The sequence below is a fragment of the Botrytis byssoidea genome (assembly GCF_014898295.1).
Source record: "Botrytis byssoidea strain MUCL 94 chromosome Unknown BBYS_012, whole genome shotgun sequence".
Lineage (NCBI taxonomy): Eukaryota > Fungi > Ascomycota > Leotiomycetes > Helotiales > Sclerotiniaceae > Botrytis > Botrytis byssoidea.
In genome coordinates, this window is record NW_024065853.1 from 699,439 (window position 1) to 720,587 (window position 21,149).

The 21,149-nt window shown below is 42.0% G+C and overlaps 8 protein-coding genes across 8 annotated transcripts; 6 read left to right on the forward strand and 2 right to left on the reverse strand.

Annotated features, from left to right (window-relative positions):
• Positions 1–520: 520 nt before the first annotated feature.
• Positions 521–1,489, reverse strand: EAE97_006625 (uncharacterized protein; the record flags this gene model as incomplete). Its single annotated transcript, XM_038877138.1, has 3 exons — positions 521–720; positions 779–1,357; positions 1,411–1,489. The coding sequence occupies 3 exons, from the start codon at positions 1,487–1,489 to the stop codon at positions 521–523; spliced, it is 858 nt and encodes a 285-aa protein (XP_038732070.1).
• Positions 1,490–1,927: 438 nt separating this feature from the next.
• Positions 1,928–3,412, forward strand: EAE97_006626 (uncharacterized protein; the record flags this gene model as incomplete). The annotated part of the gene is made up of 1 exon (XM_038877139.1): positions 1,928–3,412. The coding sequence occupies one exon, from the start codon at positions 1,928–1,930 to the stop codon at positions 3,410–3,412; it is 1,485 nt and encodes a 494-aa protein (XP_038732071.1).
• A 572-nt stretch (positions 3,413–3,984) lies between these two features.
• On the reverse strand, positions 3,985–5,707 carry EAE97_006627 (uncharacterized protein; the record flags this gene model as incomplete). The annotated part of the gene is made up of 3 exons (XM_038877140.1): positions 3,985–4,673; positions 4,767–5,407; positions 5,538–5,707. 3 exons carry the CDS (start codon positions 5,705–5,707, stop codon positions 3,985–3,987), a joined length of 1,500 nt encoding a protein of 499 aa, XP_038732072.1.
• A 1,213-nt stretch (positions 5,708–6,920) lies between these two features.
• EAE97_006628 (uncharacterized protein) lies at positions 6,921–7,316 on the forward strand (the record flags this gene model as incomplete). Its single annotated transcript, XM_038877141.1, has 1 exon — positions 6,921–7,316. The coding sequence occupies one exon, from the start codon at positions 6,921–6,923 to the stop codon at positions 7,314–7,316; it is 396 nt and encodes a 131-aa protein (XP_038732073.1).
• A 258-nt stretch (positions 7,317–7,574) lies between these two features.
• EAE97_006629 (uncharacterized protein) lies at positions 7,575–9,499 on the forward strand (the record flags this gene model as incomplete). The annotated part of the gene is made up of 2 exons (XM_038877142.1): positions 7,575–7,757; positions 7,816–9,499. The coding sequence occupies 2 exons, from the start codon at positions 7,575–7,577 to the stop codon at positions 9,064–9,066; spliced, it is 1,434 nt and encodes a 477-aa protein (XP_038732074.1). The 3' UTR covers positions 9,067–9,499.
• Positions 9,500–11,065: 1,566 nt separating this feature from the next.
• Positions 11,066–15,104, forward strand: EAE97_006630 (uncharacterized protein; the record flags this gene model as incomplete). Its single annotated transcript, XM_038877143.1, has 5 exons — positions 11,066–11,481; positions 11,974–12,218; positions 12,270–12,294; positions 12,341–13,856; positions 13,911–15,104. The coding sequence occupies 5 exons, from the start codon at positions 11,066–11,068 to the stop codon at positions 15,102–15,104; spliced, it is 3,396 nt and encodes a 1,131-aa protein (XP_038732075.1).
• A 783-nt stretch (positions 15,105–15,887) lies between these two features.
• On the forward strand, positions 15,888–17,411 carry EAE97_006631 (uncharacterized protein; the record flags this gene model as incomplete). Its single annotated transcript, XM_038877144.1, has 6 exons — positions 15,888–16,046; positions 16,114–16,243; positions 16,294–16,417; positions 16,480–16,657; positions 16,729–17,005; positions 17,071–17,411. The coding sequence occupies 6 exons, from the start codon at positions 15,888–15,890 to the stop codon at positions 17,409–17,411; spliced, it is 1,209 nt and encodes a 402-aa protein (XP_038732076.1).
• A 2,136-nt stretch (positions 17,412–19,547) lies between these two features.
• Positions 19,548–20,676, forward strand: EAE97_006632 (uncharacterized protein; the record flags this gene model as incomplete). Its single annotated transcript, XM_038877145.1, has 4 exons — positions 19,548–19,941; positions 20,000–20,378; positions 20,429–20,546; positions 20,601–20,676. The coding sequence occupies exons 1-4, from the start codon at positions 19,762–19,764 to the stop codon at positions 20,674–20,676; spliced, it is 753 nt and encodes a 250-aa protein (XP_038732077.1). The 5' UTR covers positions 19,548–19,761.
• Between the last annotated feature and the right edge of the window lie 473 nt (positions 20,677–21,149).

The window sequence follows — 21,149 nt, forward strand, 5'->3', positions numbered from 1 at the left end:
ATGCTATTACTTTCTCTATATGAGATGATAATAATGCAGCAAGTCGTACGAGGGAGAAGAGATAAAGTGGAATGATACTGTTAGGTTTACATCATGAGAGTAATTGTGAGGAGAGGTCCTGAAAATCTAGATGAGAACATGAGTGATTGAAGTTATTAATGCTCTCACTTTAAGTACAACTCCACATGAAGTTCTGTTTGTCTTGAATTACTGATATCCGCCACTCACGACTTTCTGAAGCATGAATAATGATATTGCTAAAGTAGTATTGAGAAACAGCTGCTGATTAGGCTTGTGAGAAACATAGGTATCTATAATTGCTATTCTTTAATGGGATGAAAGAGTATGTATGACTTTCTCCTGGATTCTTGAAAATGATATCACATCAAGAGTTTGAAAGGACAACCATGCTAGCAATAATCTGCAAATACTACCGCAACCGCGCTACAAGAAGACCAAAAAGGTTTTGCTTTCATCAAAATGGCCTTTTGTATTTCCCAAAAACTCGTCTATATCTAGTCTACCAAGTACTAGGCATAACACTTAATCGTCCTCCGTCAATCACAATGAGTGCGTGAGTACAATAAGCACCAGCTCTTGATGCCAAAAAGAGGATACATCCTGCCATGTCTTCTTCCGTGCCTGCCCTCTGTAACGGAATTTGATCCTTAGCAAAAACTCCGTCACCAATGAGCCCGACGGCCATTTCAGATGGGAATACTAAACTCGATTAGTATTATCCTTAGGAATGTGCTTTGAAAAGATTCTGGAAACTTACATCCGGGGGCAATAGTATTACACCTAATCTCATACGGTGCTAGTTGTGTGCTTAGTTGCTTCATCAAATGTGTAGTCGCAGCTTTACTTTGGCCATAGATAAGTCCACCAGGGGATTTTCGATTGAGACCACCAATAGAACTGGTAGCAATAACTTGACTCTTCTGCTCGACATTGCCTTTCTTATTTCCTTTATCCAATAAATCCAAGAAAGCCATGATACAAGAGAAAACAGCTACAGTATTCAACTCAAAAGTCTTCAACATTTCTTCCATACTAGCACTTCCCCACGAGGCAGCAACTTCAGACAGCGAAGAAGATGGGGTAACGGGGTTTGTAGCTTGAGGACCAGCAATACCGGAATTGGCGATTAAAACATTAATGTATCCTGTTTCGGACTCAATCTTCGAGGCAATGGAAGCTATCGCTGCTTTGTCGGTTACATCGCCGACAATTGGAATGATATTTCCGGTATCTACGGAAGATGCGGCGGATTCAAGAACTTCTTTTCGGCGACCGATGATGTATACTTTCTCGGCGCCGTTAAGAGCGAGAGCACGGGCCATCATTAGACCAATACCTAGAATTTGAAGTTAGAAAGGTAGGCACCTAGTTGACTTGGAAAAACTATACCACTTCCGCCGCCAGTGACGACAGCTACGAGTCCTTTAACATTGAATAAATTTCCAGCTTGGATTGAAGAGGTCGCCATGTTGTTGATTGGTATGGTGCGGTATGATATGATATGAGCAATTCGAAACCTGCTAGTTAAATCATAATATATTCGGAAGTTAGATAAAGAGAAAGTATATATGAAAAATGTTCATGCTATTATTTATACTTAATTGCCCCTCAACAACATCAATCAATGAAAGGGCGTTCGCTCACTAATCATGAACCGTTACACTCCACTTCCCGGCGTAATCCCCACTTCCCGATCTGGCGAATGAAACCTTTTTCATTCTGCCCGTATGTTTACCAGAAGCGAGAGCGGTGTATTAATCCCTGTCATAATTTTGAGCTGAGCTCTCCATCTCGCACTAATTTTCTGCGCTCCAAAATAATTTATTTCATCCAATTCAATTCCAGTGTATATTTTCGATATCAAAAACCTCAATTCTGTCGCAATTAACCCATAATATAACAAACAATGCCTAAACGTAAGCGCTCTTCTGCCGATCAGGACGATTCTCTTCCCTCCACCGACCGCGTGCGCAATTCCCGTCAAAATGACTTCAATATTCATCTCATCTCCGCCCGCAAACAACTTCGCAGCGCACTCAAAACCGCAAAAGGATTTGAAAGACAACGACTCGGAAAACGATTGACAAATGCGACTAAAGCAAGCGATGCGGCGCAAATGGCGCGGATACGAAAAGAAATTGAAGCATTGAAAACAATGGATTTGGATAAAGTAACGGAACAGCGATTGGCAAGAGGACTGGGGAAAATAAAAGTCATGAGCGAGAGTGGATTTTTGCCTCCTGGATGGGGACAGAATGGTGAAGGAGTCAAGGGATGGGAAGGAGAAAAGGGAGAGGAGGATGTGAAGATTTGGAATAATGTTGTTAGTGGGATGTGGAATTTCAAGAATGTGAAGAGTGTGTGGGAGGGAGTGATCAGGGGGAGTTATATGAGTATGGGAATACCAACGCCGGTTATGGATAAGGGGAAGAAGGGGAAGGATAAGGTTAAGGAGAAAGTGAAGGAAGATTCGAAGAAGAAATCGAAAAAGACGGCGCAAGATGACGATGACGAGAGCGATGTCGATATGGAAAACACGATACAAAAATTGTCGAAGAAAAAGAATGAAGAGGATTCATGGGAAGGGTTTGATTCACCTGGCGACGATGAAGACGAAGATGATGAGGAAAACGAAGGAAATGAATCAATGGACGAAGAAACACTTTCAAGGTATGATGCTCTACTAGGTGCATCTTCTGACGAAGAATCATTCGACGAAAAAGAATACTTGGAGAAGAATCCCTCAAAAGCAAATACGCGCCTCTCCCTATCCCTCTCACCAACACCATCACGATCACCTTCACCCTTTCCCTCAATCTCCCTCTCCGACTCAGAAGACGACCAATCATCAATCCCCCGTCGCAAACCTTCCCCCTCCCCCTCCCCCTCCCCAGAACCCCAACCTAAACTCAAAAAGCCCAAGAAATCAACCACCATCCCCACCGAATCCACCAAAAACAGCACCTTTCTCCCCACCCTCATGGGCGGCTACTGGTCCGGTTCCGAATCCGCCTCCTCCCTCTCCGACACCGACATGAAGCCGGTCGTGCGCAAAAACCGCATGGGCCAAAAAGCCCGCCAAGCACTCTGGGAGAAGAAATTTGGCAAGGGCGCCAAACACATTGCGGCGGGCGGGCTCTCGGTCGAACAAGAGCGCGAAATGAAGCGTGCGGAAAAGAGCGGCAGAAAAGCACGAGATCTGAGTAAAGGCAAACGAGGCGATTTCAGAAATGATAAAAATAATGCAAATATGATGCAGGTGAAGCCGAGAGAGAAGGTCAAGACGAGAGATGATGTCGGTGTTTTGCATCCTAGTTGGGAGGCTGCGAAGAAGGCAAAGGATGAGAAGGCCAAGGCGACTTTTAGTGGGAAGAAGGTTGTTTTTGACTAGGGAGAGAGGGAGGAGAGGGGGGAAAGAAGTTATCATGGTGGGATGAGTTGTATGCCGTGTATTGATATTGATGTTGAAATGGTAGCAAGTATTGAAATACCCTCACGTGGATTACAACATATTGTTAGCACCTATCCTAGTCAAACAAAGAGGAAAAGAAAGATAAATTCGAGAGAATAGAATTCCATGTATTTTCCACTGCTTCCTCTCATCTCATCTCATCTCATCTCATCTCATCCATTCTCTCCAATCTCATCTATAATGCTATGAATAAGTACCAACCAATACACTCTCAACCCATCATAAACAACCACGGATCGCTATTTTTCCCACAAATTCGCGGCGCAATAGTCTAAAATACTCGCTCGCTGTAAAGAAGTCTATTTCAAGATATCTATCTGCGCTCTGTCTGTAGTCTAATTTTCATTGACTCTGACTTTGACTCTGACATGCTATGCGCCCCCCGCCCCCCGCCCCCCAAAACACAATCAGCTTTTTCGTTACCAATGCATCTTATATATCATCCAAACTCCCCATCATAATTATTTCCCACGTTGATTATTCATCATGACTCAATCCAGCTCAACCCCATCCATCGCCTCTTCCAAACTGTGCAATGTCTCCTTCTCATTTCCCTTTCCCTCCTCCCCCAATTTTGCATTTTGTTCCAAAACCTCCGGCTCCACCATTTTTAATTTCTGATCCAGCTTCTCCCCCTCCTCTTTCACCTTCTGCAAATCTTCTACCTCCACCTCTCCCTCACTCTCACCCACACTCCTCGTTCCCTCACTCTCCGTTAAAGGCGGTGTAACTTCCCCACCTACCCCGCTCTGTACCCCGCCATCCCACTCTCGTTTCACATGATGTACATTCCTCTTCAACATGCACATTTCCACCGCAATACCGGGACCGAATGCACATCCTACGACCATTTCTTTGGGTCCCCTGTTATTGGGTGTAAGACCATCCATGTCTTTACAGCGTAAACGATCTAGAACGCTAAAAATTGTGGCGCTGGAGGAATTGCCGTGTTTCATGTAGGTATCGTAGGAAGCCCGCATGTGTTCGGGGGAGATGGCCATGGCTTTTTCGACGCCGGTGAGAATGGTGGCACCTCCCGGGTGGAGTGCCCAGTCGAAGTCAGAGGGACTACGGTATTCGGAGGGGAGGGAGGGGAGATTGGAAATCAGGGAATGGTAGCCGGGTGAGACGGCTTCGGCGGCTAGTTTAGGGACGCGTGGGGAGAGGATCACTTTCCAGCCTTTTTGTGGGAATGAAATTAGTTCCTTGTTCAAAAGTGTGGCACATGGAATCAGGGTGAATATAGGACTCGGAAAAAAGAATATTAACATACCAAGCGGATCAACATCAAACCCTAGATCATGTTCCGTATCTGGAATCATCTTGTGTTCCCACCCCAACAAATCATAGACACTTTCCTCCTCTCCCGTGCCACCAATCCCATTACTGAGTACACACGCACTCGCACAATCGCTAAAGAGCGTAACACCAATTCTCGTTTCCTGCAATTCATGTACACTATCCAATTCACTTCTTACCAATAACGAACTAATTTCCAATGCCATGACCAAAACTCTTGCTTTTTTCCCTCGAAAACTATGTCCCAATGCTAAGTTTGCCGCGGTTCGTAAGCTTGCCAAACCACCGCTACATCCGATTCCATGGAGTAGAACTTTTTCAACCGGTTGTGTTATTCCTAGAGCTTTGCACACGAAATGATCGTACCCGGGATTCGCGCTATTTGTGCATGTTGTGCTGACTACGTGGGTGATGTCGGAAGGGAGGAGATGGGCTTCGTGGAGAGCTTTGCGACAGGCGGTTACGGCGAGGGCAACGCCGTCTTTGAGGAAGATGGAACACAGTTCGGCAATTGTGGGGGCGCGGTCCATGTTCGCCATGGGGTGGTCGACGGTACCGATTGCGGAGCGGGTTTCGATGCCGGTATAATTGTTGATTGTGCAGACTTTTTTCATTCTGGAAATTGAGAATTAGTGTGAGGTACGAGGTGCATCTCAGAGGGAATTGGATACTAGGGCGTTGGGACTTAAGGGCGATTGGGAGGGATTGGGGGAGGAGGGGAGAAATAGAGAAAGGGAAAACTTACGCTGGAGAGTCCGGATAGTGACGTTTGGTTAGAGTATCTAGATCTGCAGGCGCCAGTAAGAATGGAGGGTATTCGACTCCCAGTCCAACGATTGAAAGATTGAGATTTCCGAATCCATTTTGAGTGGTAGATTGTTGCTGGGCGTTTTGCCCTTGAGTGTTGTTCGGCATCGTTGAGAGGTGTAGATGTGGAGATATTTTAAATTTTCTCAGAGGAGACAATGCCGGAATTGATGATTGTTATTGAGCGAGTGAGTTATGTTAAAACAAAAGGTAGAAGCACCTATCTAAAGAATGTGATTGAATGAGTATACTTAACCAGCTTATAATATAAAACAATTGTAACTGGTAACTGGTAAAGCAGGGAAGTAGAGTACATACCAGGTATCTTACGATTGATGAGGTAAACGATAAAAGGAAAGCCGAGGTTGGGGCGTGAGATGTATCAAAAGAGCTGACCAGCCTTGTGCATACGAGTAGGTGACCCCCCTTGATATGAGATGGGAGAAAAACGTGAGGATTTATGGTATATGAGAATTTTACTACTAAGTAGATTTCCGATACATCGTCCCTTGAATGTGTTGAGATGCAATTTGGATGAGTACTTATTATTACTACTAGAGAACCTAGATACATAGGTGCATGAAGGAAAAATCAGATAACGGAACAATATAGCATCCATTTCTCACATGCCAATCAAAATGATTCCATTTCTCAACCATGCCACCCGATTAAGAAATTCTCATCCGAATCATCTGTTTGATCCATGCAAACCTACTGTAGTGGCTCGCGAGTGGCTACTGCGTATGTCACCGAGTCGTTTCGACAAGGGTAGCTCTTACAATAGCAACGGAGAGGCACCAGTGAGGTAAACAAGCGAATAGTATCTAAGTACTCTCAACCATTACCTCATGAGTGAAACGACAATCCGGATGATCAATGGAAGGATCATAGATACCCAAGATGAAAAAAAGCGACATCATCATCTAATCAACATTTGACATTTCCTCTTTCGATTCAATCATTGCCGAGTTGCGTGTGCTATTTTGAAAGGAGTAATACATGGCTCGAGCTCGAGCTTCAGATCTCGGAATATTCGCAACTCCAGCGGGAAGCAGGGAGTTTGACAACACATATCGTAATAATAAGTAGGTTTGATTGTCCGAGGGGTTATGTAGTGTATATAGATCTATTTGGCGCCCCGCTTTGTGTCAGTTTGATCTTTGAACCGAATTCAAGCTCCGCTGTGGGTGGAGTTTCGCTTAATAATCTCTCTCACAGAAAGATTCTTCGTATTTTCTAACAAGTATTCTGAGTATCAACCAACATTTTCCTTCAACCTACCTACAAGTACATTCTTCCTATATCCACGCTGCAAGTAACAATGTCTCGTACCCAACGTCTCCCTTTCTTCCTCCACACTCTCATCGAAATCCCCGCCTCCTTAAATTTCTTCCTCAACCCTTCATCTCAACTTTCCATCCCAGCACCACAAGCTCACACCGTTATTCAACAATACGCGACACTTCTATTCGTTTCATGTCTCATTTCAATTATATTCGCTTCACGGCGTGTTGATAGGACAAGTCGTAATGTCGCGGGTGCTTTATCGTTGTATCATGTTGCTCCTGCTATCAGAGCTGGAGGGAGGATCTTAACGGGTGAAGGATTCGGAAAAGGAGTGAAGGGATTGGGGGGTCCTGGGATGCATTTGTTTGTGCATTTTATTTGTTGTGCTGGTCTTTTGAGACTTTTTCTATCACGGAGAAGGAAGAGATGATGTTGAAGGGTTACTTTGATTTTTGTTCGGAGATCTGGATGGGTTTCTCTCTGGGCTCATCTACTCTTTCTGAGACGAATGGAATCGCAACTTATCAATATAAATTGGCTAAATTTGCAAGGTGCCATTGAAAGACAAGATTGCTTCCAGTATTCTGAGATTGCAGCTTTCTGCAATTTGGCCTGTTGATTTATCGCTTACGAAGCCACAGCGCTCATTCTCCACCTTTGGCTATCCACCAATGAAAAGCCACTTAAGATGTCGTTTGGTGTCTCGTACCCATCACCCCTTCATTGGCCGCCTTATAATGAGTTCAGAATCTTTAGACCACTTTACGACTTCAATACGACTATGGCGTCCTCAAATCCCAAGGAATCGACACGACGACCCCATAAAAAGTCTAGGTATGGGTGCAAAAGCTGCAAGACAAGGCGATTAAAGGTTCGGACCCCCACTCTTCAATTACACCACCAATACCCAATTCTAATGACGTTTCTAGTGCGATGAAATCAAACCGACATGTGCATATTGTCTGAGGCATAGCATACAATGTGAATATTTACTATTACCTCTCAATAATCATGCGCTTCAAGCACTTCCCACAAAGAAGTTACCTCTTCCCACCACAGCGACAGTCACGCGACGAAATGCTCATTTCTCGCGTCCCGTCCCACGCAATCCCATTTCTTTCTACTTCCCGACCTCCATTTCCGCTACCGTCTCAGGAACAAATGAAGCACTTGAGTTCCGCCTATTTCAACACTTCATAAATATCACCGATGTTCCTCAATTATTTTCTGCATGCAACATATCGCTATGGATCATTCAACTCGCTTGTCGTCATCGTTCAGTAATGGAAGCTTTGTTGGGAGTTTCTGCATTCCATCTCCGGAGTTCATTTCCATCATCCTCTTCTGCTTTTCCTACCAGTACAATACCTGAAAGTAAATCAGAGAGAGAAGTAATAAAAGCCAGTCATCATTATATGGGAATAGCTATCGCAACACACCGGAAATTAATCATTGAGGAAGGCGTTACAGAGAAGACAGCCGATGCAGTTCTCGGGTCTTGTTTGTTCATCACATATCATGCTGCAGGAAGTCAAAAATTCCTTAATCAAGCTCGTAATTCAGCGCTCTTTTCCAGCAGCAATATAGAAAGACACAGAGAAACATGTAGAGTACCGCTCCATTGGTTCGTCCCCATGAAAAGTCTCAAGGATATGATAAACTTAGCCGCAACATATGTTCAAAACGAAGGCATGAGAACACTTTTAGAATGGGAAGAAGCCAATTTTAGGGTTATTCTACAAAATGAAACGTCGCCGGACCCTGATAACGATTATTCTACAACGTTTAATTTTCTCCTCGACGATTTACCGACTGATGCTCTGGATTATAAAATCTATGCTCTTTGTACCAAATATTTGAATATTCTTGGCGGAGGCGAAATTACTAAGTTTATTCTTAAATTCCCGGCATTGGTGCCCCCGAGATTCGTAGAGTTGTTAAGGGAAAAAGATATGAGAATGATGGGTATAGTGGGATATTTCTTGATGTTAGTGAGGAGAGCAGATCATGAGAAACATTTGTGGTGGATGGCAGGAGCGGTAGAAAATGATTGGGAAGGGATGAAATATGCATATGAAAGTGATGAGGTATGGAATAAGAGGATGGAGTGGGCTCGAAGAGAGATTGAGGGTGGGGAATTCATAGACTTTGAGATTGGTGAGGCGTTGGCTAGAGGCTAGGAAATCCTTTATACCTTTTACCAGCATAACCGTTCCCTCAAGAATCTCTAAGCTCTAATTGCAACCTGCCTTGATATCGGACTACGCGGGCAATATTTCCCAAGACTGTAGGGGGAAGGGAGGAGGAGGGCATATTCGAGGAGAAGCTCAGGTGATTTGCAAATTGGAAGATCTTCAATATGCTCGAAACTGCCATGTCAGTACGAAGTACCATAAGTAATAGTGAAAGGGTTTCAAGGTACAGTCCACAGCTATCAATAATTTGGTAGAGTTCGGATCATATAAAACAACTCAAGCTCAAGTAAGCTGACCAAACATTTCGGTGATTTTTATCAACGAGAAATAAAGTTATATAATCAAGAACAATACACCACCAGTGGGTGCACGGATTCGTGAGACTCGGTAATCAAAGTACAATTTCACACCAAAAATCGACGTTTTTAAAATTCTATTTAAAAATAAAAATTCAATATCCTAAGTTGAAATGTTCAATACTTTTTAATTAAATACTAAGATATATTATATTAAAATCTCATTTGAAAAGATTCGATTTTGAGATCAAAAAAATTCGATATTACACCTTCTCATCAAAAAGTTTTGGTGAAGAAAACTAGATTAGATTTGCAGCTTTCATTTGAGGAAATGATAATCTAAATTTCAAATCATAGAAAATTCTTATGCTTCTTTAAAATGATTCAGTTTTGAAGAAATTAAATTAAAGTTTGAATTATAATCTGTTATACTTTTATCACGTGTAGTTACTAAATTAGATTAGCTTGGATTAGCTGATCCTGGGTCAATATCTTGGCCCTTGATATCATTCTAATTCTATATCTTTTATTTCAAATATAAATCTCACATAACGTGTTTTATCAGTGAGTGATTTATATCAATAAATAAATCATTTATTTTATATACAAAATTCGTTTGTATATAATTATGCATTTTCTTTATTTAGAGATATAATTTTCTGAAAATTTGATATAAAATATTTAAATATATAAAAATTTAAAAATCTAATTAGTTTTAAGAAATTCGAATTTATAAAATTGTTATTATAAAAATAGTTTTTTTATAACAAAAATTGTAATAATTTTCTTTTTTTTAAAGAAATTATAAAATTATTCTATCAAAATTAAATCAATAGAAAATCTAGATTTTAATTATTTTTTAAGATCTTTTATTTAAGAAAATAATAATTGGTTATTAAAATATTAATATTTTAAGAAACTTAATTTAAATGATTTTCGAAATGATTTTCGAAATGATTTTCGAAATGATTCATTCACTGATATGAACTACTCACTGATAAAACATATTAATCGAATTATTAAAATCAGTATTTTTGGTGTGAAATTATACTTTGTTTATAGAGAATCTCACGAATCCGTGTACCCATTTGTATAAAGTGTACCCTTTTATTCCCGAGCACGCTTGACTTTGTTTCAGGCTCTGAGTGAAATGCACACGCAATATTTATAGTACATCGATGTGAATTTTCTCACTTCCGATTTTAGACCTTCCAGGGCCATCGGTAGTTCACATGGTAAGTTCGTCATCACATGATAGTCATGTGATATCAGTTCTGAACATCAGACTTCTCGACGCACAGATTTAGAGGCTATGTATTCCCCCTCGAGCCCCCCTCTTCAGATCTACATTAACCTCCAACAATCCTACAATTCATTTGTTTATACGTCACTCAAAGCAAAATGTATCTTTTTACGCCAGCTTCAATGACCCTTGTATTCTCAAGATGTAAGATGCTACTTCGGGCAGGTGGGCATTTACCTATCCGCCGTTTATTGGAGAGCAAACGAGAGATGGGCAACATAAGGCTTTGGGCAGCCAGCACTTCAGCTTTCCCCTCATTTCATGAAAGCAACTCAGACAATTTATTACACAGAAAGCTTAGATGATTTGATCCAAAGATATTTTCATCTCTTCTCTTTAACATAAACATTACGCAATTGCTTCTATCGTCACAAATCCAACAACTATGGACGGCCTCAGTACTGCTGCCAGCGTTATTGCGGTGGTGCAACTGGCGCAGGCTGTTGGTGGGGCTTTAATGGAATACTACGAAGGAATCAAAAGTGCTCGCGACGACGTACAACGGCTTTATCATTCGATCAAGAATCTCGAAAGTGTACTAAAGTCTATTGACGATCTGCCACCTACCCTTTCGATCAACATCCAAACTCTCTTGGAAAACAAAACGGGAACTTTGTCGCTTTGTAAGAATGAGCTTGATGGCATCAAGAAAGAACTCGATACCTTTCCAAAACAGCAAGATCGGATCGGAAAGCTGAAATCTTTGATATGGCCGTTCAAGAAGAAGGATGTGGATAAACATGTGGATTTTATTGATAAGCATAAACATGACTTGATGTTAGCGTTTGGGGTTGAGAATTTGTAAGTCTGTTTGCTTACTTTCACCCCCCATACATTTCACTCCCCTTACTAGCCAAACAAGGGGTTGGTAAAGTACTCATGAGCTCTATAAGCCGTGGTGAGTCGGCTATGGCCATTCATGCGGCCCCGCTCATTCGTAAAGTACCAAGGTTGATGATACATCTTCCTAAACCGAGCAAAAACTCAACATTTAATTTCGAGCTTGCATCAATCCTGAAAGCACCATTTGACTTTGGACAATGTAAAATCATCCAATAATTTCGGAAACCAATTTGTATGTTGGCACACCTTGAAAAGCATGCCACAATTAAGCGGAGCCGCTTGTCATTGGATGTTAGACTTTGGAAAAGTATCACAGTCTTAACGGGCATCGTTTCTTATCTTAAACACGAGATACCCTTCTGCACTTTGAATCAGCAATTCGTCCTCTATTCTCATTCGTGGGGGTTGGAGTTGGTTACGGGACCAATCTGATTTTGTGTACATCATTAGGCATATTTCCATGCGCGACCATGACATCTTGGAGGATATTCGATGCGAAATAAGAGCCATACAGAGAGACAAAGAGCGAGGCCAAATAATTGAATGGCTTGCAAAGTCGCTCCCTGATTCATCTACAGAGCATAACATCGCCCGAGAAAAGTTCCAAGAGGGTACGGGATCTTGGCTAATAGACGGAAATCATCTCAAAATCTGGTCGAGATCTGAAAATTCGTTCTTATGGCTCAATGGAGGCGGTTAGTTTGACCCCTTCATACCAAAAGGATCTCAGCTAATGATAAGATCAGCGGGGGCGGGGAAATCGATTCTATGGTATGTTCGACAACCTCTTTCCCTTGCCACCTAACAATTTTCACAGTTCTACTGTTATTGATCATATTCAAAAACTCTGCAAACAAGAGATAAATGTTGTTGTCACATACTGGTATATCAAATTCGACAACTTGACTACACAGAGCGTTTCCAATATAATTCGTTCTTGGATTAGAGACATTTGTAGTAATCGTCGAGATACGCCGCAAACTTTGAAAGATGCATATACACGTTGCAATCATGGCCAGCAGCAACCGACCATCAAACAATTGATGGAAATTCTCAAGTCTGTTGTGTCCGGCCTTCAAGATGTTTATTTGGTTGTGGATGCTCTGGATGAGTACCCCAAGACAGAACGGGATTTGTTACTGGAGACTCTCAAGGATATTCATCAGTGGAAAATTGATTCAATACACATTTTTGTCACAAGTAGAGCAGAGGATGATATCCGTTTTCATCTAGATAAAATGAGGGAGCGAGATGTTTCGGACAGCTGCCAAAGCATCAAAGTTCAAGATCCAAACATTACCGAAGACATCAAGAAATTTCTCAATGAAAACATTAGTAGCTTCCGACGAACAATGTGGAGTTCTGACTTCAAGGATGAAGTTGTGGAATCCGTCGCGCGACAAGCTGATGGTATGTTCAGATTGGCAGCACTTCAATTGGATTCATTGAAACGGCACAGGACTGTGTCGGCAATAAGAAAGGGACTGAATCAACTTCCAAGCTCTCTGGATATATTTTACGAAAGGGCACTGAATGATATACCCGAGGAAGATCAGTGCTATGTCAAAATAGCCTTACAATGGATTACTTACACTGCGCGCCCGTTGACGGTATTAGAGCTCTCAGAAGCAGTTGTAGTCCAGATTGGGTCTCCTCCTTATCTGAGAGAAGACGATAGATTGAGCTGCGAGGGTGAAAATTTTACTCTTCTTGATATTATTCCATCAACATTTGTTACGGTCTATAATAAGGATCGGGACTACACTTCCGCAATATGGGACACAAATCCGCACATTCGATTTACCCACTATTCCGTCCAGGAGTTCTTACAATCAAGCCGTATGTCTGATGGACCCGTCAATGAATATCATATACGAGAGTTAGATGCTCATATATCGATTGCAGCGCGGTCTATAGCATACTTACTTCATGTTGGTTTGATGTTGAATTATCCACATCCCGAAGTAGATGACATACATCAAAGATTCCCTTTGATCTATCACGCAGCTCTCTGCTGGACCTATTACATTCAGCGCCTTGAGTTCCAAGGTAGTGAGCATGATAATCTCGTGGACCATCTTCGTAAGTTGGTATTGTTGTTGATAAATGATAGCCAACCCACGCCGAACAATCAATCCACACCGATTGATTCAAATTCGTGGAACAATCGAAATGCGTGGGAAGTATCACAAATAATCTGCAAAAGTGCTGGACTGAAGCTTTCGTATTCCGCAATAGAATTAGAAAGTGATGAGCCAAAGCTTCCGTGTTCCGCAATAGAATTAGCACACGCGTACGATCCTCTTGAAGTTGACTTGGAATCTAGTTTCGTTGTATCATGCCCCTTGTCTTGGCTTTCTTTTCATGGCTTGACTAGTCTGATCCAGCACTTGTTAAGCAACGCATCACGCGGGTCCGGGGATATCCACGAATCAAAAGTGCCCGCTTTGGGGACACCTTTACATGCCGCAGCTTTGGGATCGCATATTTCGGAGAGGACTACCATGCTCCTGCTTGCGGCAGAGATAAATCCAAACACTCCGGGGGGAGAGTGGCGTTATCCACTACTTGCCGCTGCTCGTTTGAATCGACCAGAAATTTGCAAATTGTTGTACGAGGCCGGTGCCGAACTACAAGCTGGGAGGGGCATGTGGAATGAAACCGCATTGCACATCGCCTGTGAACACGGTCATGTGGAAGTATGTAAATTTCTCTTAGACGAAGGATTTGACATTGAACATCGTGGATCTTCTGATGGTTTGGGAACACCATTATTGGTGGCTTCGAAACACAGAAAATTGGAAGTGGTGAAGATATTATTGGCGTCGGGTGCAGACACTGAGGCGGAACATGATACGTACACAGCATTGCAGTATGCATCAGCGTCTCACGATTTGCAAATATGCAAACTACTCCTAGATTCCGGTTGTGATGTGAATCACAATACTAAAATTGTGGATCGCACAACTAAACAAATAGTGGGCGAGTATTCTCCACTTCATCGGGCCTTTGAATTTTTTTGGGAAGTTGACCTTTTTGTTGAGAACGATAACGACCCATGTCCAACAATCAAGCTCTTGCTGCAATACGGCGCCGATATACATGCCAGAGAGAAACCTTATCTGAAAAATGGTTATAGGGCTACCGCAATTCATCTCTGCTTAGATTATTACGAATTCCTGTTTTTCGCTCCTGTTTACGTCGACTTCGAATCTATATTTGACTATGCTATAGATATGCTATTAGACGCAGGTGCTGGAAATGGGCCAGATGGGGCGGAACTACTTTCAATCCTGAAAGAAAAATGGTCCACGTTAGACGGGGAACGAAGAAGTCAAGTCCGCCTCTATGAAATGAAAGGGCCTGATGAAGAAGATTTAAATAAATATGAAAAAATGGTTGAGCCGTGGAATAAAGCTGTTGACTTGTACTGTGAAACACATAACCGGATATACAAGCAGCAGGAGAAAGAACGAGAGATGCTAAGGAAGGGAGCTTCTGTAAAAGACACTGAGGAACGACAAATCAATTTAGACGATGAGGGAACTGCTAATGGAGAGATACGCAAGCGAAGTATCTAAGATCAAGTAAAATTGTTGGTTTAGTTTCAAAATTCTAGTTTGAGAACAACTGTACGTTTCGAATGATTAATTCCTCACCTAAAATGAATCGAAAATTAGCTGTTGGAGGTTGAGTTGGGGGGTATCGGACTACTAGTATCATGGCATCACCAACTCGATAATTGTTTCTAATTTGTGATACTATTAGCATTCGAACGACTTCGTTATCCGATAAAGGGTGTCAGCAAAGTTCTTAATAGCGGGCAAGAAACATGCTTGATCGATAAGAACCCCTTCCTGATACTGTAAGATTCGGGATTGTTTCCGGATATTTGGTGGATATGGAAATACGAGGAGTGTAGATATCGAAAGGAATCTTTTTGGTTTTGGTAGTGATAAATCCGATTTCTTGTGTGTATCTTAGGGTTTGATAGTATATTGAAAATCTTGCATGTAGATTTTAATATTTCTTGGTGGTATATGTGGATTTATACTCAAGCTGGTGATTTTATAATCACAGAGCTGAATAAGTTCGTAGATCAGGTGATTTTAGAATCCTAGAATTCAAAAACTCTGCGGACCAATCAAGTGATGGTGCTTAATGAAGATTGTATGATTGTGTAATTGCACAGGCGTGATCTTGTGCGATCTGCAATAGGAAGTCGCAATCTACGGTGCAGTACTACCGAAAGCCGAATTTGGTCACTCTTTCTCCAGGTGTTTCTGATGTTGATTTATCAGCCCCCCTCCAACTATTTCCTTACTGCTCTTTTTCCCGTTATAACTCAGGTTCAAAGTAGCACAATGGCTAACCCATTCGAAATACTACGTAATCTTCGAGAAAGTCTTCCAGCAGACACTCCCGAAAACCAGAATGAAAGAGAAAAGTTACTACACGAATTGACAAACATATCCCTGTCATTAGAGAGTCAAAACAATGCTGTCGCAAGGATTTCATCCCAGGTGATACATGAACTTCCTCCAGAATTGAGGTATAATGATGCGACTTCTGCTGACTTCCATCAATCAGCTGATAGAAACTGTTGCCTGTAGAGTTGCTGTCGATCTTGGCATATTTGAGCTGTTGGAGAACACATCCTCGCCGAAAACTGTAACTCATATTGCCAGGAGATTACCCGGTGCCGATCCAACCCTTATTGGTCAGTATAGTTCCTGGTTATCTACATAGACATGGCTGAGACGTTGATAGGCCGAGTCCTACGATGTCTTGAGTCTTTTGGAGCTATCGGTGGAAATAGCTCAGCTGGTTATACGTCAAGCACGGTTTCAAAGGCACTTTGTAACATACGGAATCAAACCTGTCTTAAATTATGGCAAGACCCTTCTTTTCCTTGGATGTTTTATTCGCAAAGCTCACAAGACTTCTTTGTCACAGCTTCGACATCTTAGCTCCCGGTTGGTTACTCATACCTCAGTTTTTGAAATACAAGCAGTATCAAAATCCTACAAGTGATACAGATACGCCATTCGCAAAAGCTTATGGTTTCAAAGATGGTGCAACGATATGGCAAATCTTAGAAAGTACTGGTTATATGCCACTTGTAGAACTCTGGGTGGGTTTTGCCTTCTACCCATCACTTTGATTATCTCGGATTTTTCGACTGACTGAGGGTATTTTTATCAGATGCAAAGTTCTAATGATGGTCATAAGAATTTTGTTGACATATATCCAGCTATGGATCGACTTGCAGCCGGAGCATCAACCGGTTCCGAATCAGTTATGATGGTTGATGTGAGCGGAGGGCAAGGCCATCAAGCTATTGCTATGAAGAAAAAGTTTCCCAATCTCCCAGGAAGATATATTGTAACCGATCTTGCTCACGGACTACCTGCAAACAGAGATAACAGTGTGGGAGTGGAATTCTTGGTCCATGATTTTATGACAGAAATGCCTGTCAAAGGTTAGTACTATCACAACCCATGAGAACAGTGAAATATCCAATAATCAATAACTTTTTGACTACAGGTGCTCGTCTCTACTATCTCAGATATATATCCCATGACTGGCCACAAGCTATCATGATCCAAATTCTTAATCACATCCGTAGAGCCATGAAACCAGGATATTCCAAGGTGATCATCAACGACTGGATTGTTCCAGCAGATGGGGCATCAAAATTAATGACTGCTCAAGACTTCAAAATGATGGCTACTGGAGGAGGTATGGAACGTACACAGGCTTTGCACCAGGAATACATTGCTGCCGCGGGGTTGAAAATCAGTGGAATTTGGAAGGCAGATGACGACATCAGCGAGAGTGTCATTGAGTGTGAGATTGCCTCGGTCAATCAATGCGGATGTATCTAGATACCCTGGTGAAGTTTGAGGTCTCTTGTTGGAGAGATGAGAAGTTTCGTTAAAAAGCTCCAATGTCAGTCAGATAAAAATTCATCGGCTCAAATAGTGCAAGGGTCTGATAAAAGTTTTAGACATGCTTCATTAAGCTCTTTATGAGCTATTAAACTGATGCTGACTGCCATCAGATAGGGCATTGGGGACTGCAGTATTGAATTTTGATATCGCTTCGTAAGCTTTCATCGATTCACTGCAAATATTGTATCAGTATTCAATGTTAGAATGAACAACTGGGTCAACACATGATTGGGTTACTGATGAGCGTCGGGTATTCATGTTCATGATTTTGATGTCTATGCTCTTCCCGCAGTCAATATCTCCTAAGCAGCCCAGAATGCTCTTCTATTCATCACCGTTTGGATTTATCATAGTGCCACGGAATTTTTTGGATTATATGCAGGGACTTTCAATCATAGTGGATGGCGTGAAATTATGGCGAGAAATGGGGAGTATAGGTCGTTCAAAAAAGAACAGAGGGATTTATGGGCCGTGAGATGACAATTGCTAAGACTTTGAATTAGAAGTGGAAGGGGAGAGGAGGTAATGGTTTTGGGACTTTGGTGGGGGGATTTTGGATGGTGAAGTTGGGTTGAGAGTGTCATAGGGAAGTTGTGGGGGCTGTGGGGGTTTGATGATGTTGATGACAAGAGTTTCGGACTACTAAGGAAAACGGGCATCAAGATTCAGCATGTCTCATGTCATCAATATTTTGGTTATTTGAGAAGGTGTGAACAGTGCAATAGCCCCAACCAACAGTGAGTTCGGGACACTTAGCAGCAGCTCATGTATCTATTCAATAAGTGCGGTTCATTTGTGACGGATGCGATTTCTTTCGGGCGAAATAATTAATAAGAGATTCGCTGAGAAACACCTGCATATCATTTTTGTTGGCAGATTGTTGTATGAACGATATATTAAGTAGACCATAATCATGCCATTCAAACCCCTGGAATTGAGCTCGCTAAGCCTAAGCTTAAGCCTGGAACGGGTAAAGATGCTAGTATCCATGAAATTCTATTCTTTGTGATTGCTAAAACCATTCCGATTCCATCACTTAGGTAAGTTTTAGCATTTTATCCAGCTTTTATTCTTGACCTAGATGATTGCTCTGTGATGCATCTGTCAATACCGTACGGATGTTAGGATGGTGATTAGATCGACGAGTGACTGTTGTTGATAATGTGTCGGATGTTCATACCCGCAAACTAAATGATGCACGGCCGTATACAGGAATGAGTTGCCGGACCCTTGCGCCTGCCTGGCTCGCCCGGCCGGTATCTGAGCGCTGACCAGCATGGTGTCAATGCTCTTCCTCGGTCAAGAATTGCACGAGACGTTACTGGAACGCTTGACTGACGAGTTGATTTATGGAAACACCAAGCTGACTAGATAGGTATCTACATCGAAATCAAGAAAGTTATTACTTATAATTCTAAGTTTCCAGAAGCCAGGCAGCGCCAGATGATAATCTAGAAAGTTAATGTCAAGCATAAACTAGGAGACATCCTTAGTCCACCGTTGCACAGTAGTAACCCCCTCTCTGGATTTCTGCTAGGGTCTGGGATTAGCAATGCCAGGTTTATCAAATTCCAACACTGATAATGTGGATAGAGAACTGCATCCCTTCACGAGGTCTGCTCATGATACTACTACACTTAATAAATTACCAAGTGTTATTTTCTGAATACTTGGCTGTCATCTGATCGCAGGAACACCAAGATATAGTAATCTGAAATTGGAGCGGAAAATTAATACATGTTTTTTTGTTTCTACACTTATTTAAGCCACCAACTCCAAGTGGTCAGCATTACTAATTTGAATGTGCGGTAGGGAAGCAATATCATAAGCGACCTTTACCTTCCTCTTCGGTTCTCCCAGCAGTTCGGTACCCTAGGGGATCGCAATCTGAGAACTTCCAACCGGTACTAAAATCTGCTTCCCCATTGCGTCTGGATCTTCGGGGGCTCAGGATGTTAGAAATATTCCATGTCTAACTTGACGTGTGTGATTTGACAGTACGAGAATTTAATACAATGGAGGTAACAGTTTTGCTTAGGATTATGTACTCGTAGATGATTAAAATCCAAGTAGTAGATCCGTGACCAGGGCAATACGGGTAAAAGCTTTTGTACCTTTATCTTGCGGAATACAACCATGACGATATGCCTCCAATACATAGCATTGTTTTATTCGACCGATTTATTCTCTTTCTAACTCATCTCCTCGACGCTCAGCCATTCTCACCACATCAGTTTTGCTCCAGAATCCACTTCATTCTAATAAAGACTCGAATTCTAGCTGTATGATTAGCTCCAGCTCAACACCCCTTGATGCTTCAAAAGCTGATCGAGCTCCTCTCTTATTGATATCGACTTGGGTTTGGACGGCATTTGCCATTGTTTTTGTCGCTCTCCGGTTTTTTTGTCGTATGAGACTGATTCGAAGCACTTGGTGGGATGACTGGCTCATTTTGGCTGCTGTAGTATGGAAAATCCATATGTTCCGAGTGGTAGGTGTTTTGAGCTCACAGTTGTAAATAGGCATCCACGACAGCAATGAGTATTGTCTGGACAATTTATGCCAAAAATAGTGGCTGTCGACATGCATCTACTTTGGCCATGGAACAACTCATCACTACAACAAGATTGAACTGGATTTCGCAGCCACTTTGCATCTCCGGTCTTACTACTTGCAAGATATCGGTTGCTTGTCTGATTTTGCGGCTTCAATACCCAACACCATGGAGAACGAAGCTTCTCGTCAGTCTCCTGTCTGTTATGGTTACCATGAACAGCATAGCTGTGATTCTCATGTTTACGCAATGCACGCCCGTCAGAATGCTTTGGAACCCAGCGTCAGAGCCTAATGGTCATTGCATCAAATCTAATGTTGTATCGATTATGTCTCAATCAGCTTCGAGTAATGGTCTCCCCGCAAAGCTACCTTGGCACTTATTGACGAGATTTCAGGTTGCATGGCGTTCATTGATTTAGTTCTAGCGGTTGTACCAGTGCATATGATATGGAAGTTGCAGATGAATAAGAGGAAGAAGGTTGCCATTTGTGTTTTACTTAGCACTGGTGTTTCGTGGGTCTTCTATTGAGCCCTTGTTGATGTCAATTTCGCTAAATGTAGAATTAGTGCCTTTGGATTCGCCGTTATCAAGATTGTTGAACTCAAAAATGATGCCAATCATTCTGACATTACATGCAAGTAAATTATCTCCCTTGCGATCTTAAAACTGACTTTATTCTTCAGGGGCTACCGTATGGCTATTTGTCTGGAACGCGTAAGTTTTTCACATCAAGACCTTGGTATGAATTGAGAAATAGTCAATGTGTACACAATATAAGCTAACTGGATCAACGTGGCAGATTTGAAATCAATCTAATTATCATCGCTGCATGCATTCCAACGCTTATACCTCTTCTCGAAATCATTCTCAACCACCGAATCGCATCTTACTTTAATAGTTACAAGACCAAGCATGGAGGTTCCAAGTTCTCTTTCCACAAAGAACCATTCCGTATGCGCCGCTTGAATAGTGCAAACAATGATACGGAGAGCGGAAAAGATATATTGGGCATTAAGAATTCTATAAATGGTAATAGTGGGGAGCTGGGAGTAGTTGAAGGAGAGAGTGAGGAAATCCGTGGCAATGAAAACACTGACAGGATCGTGAGTCAAGGT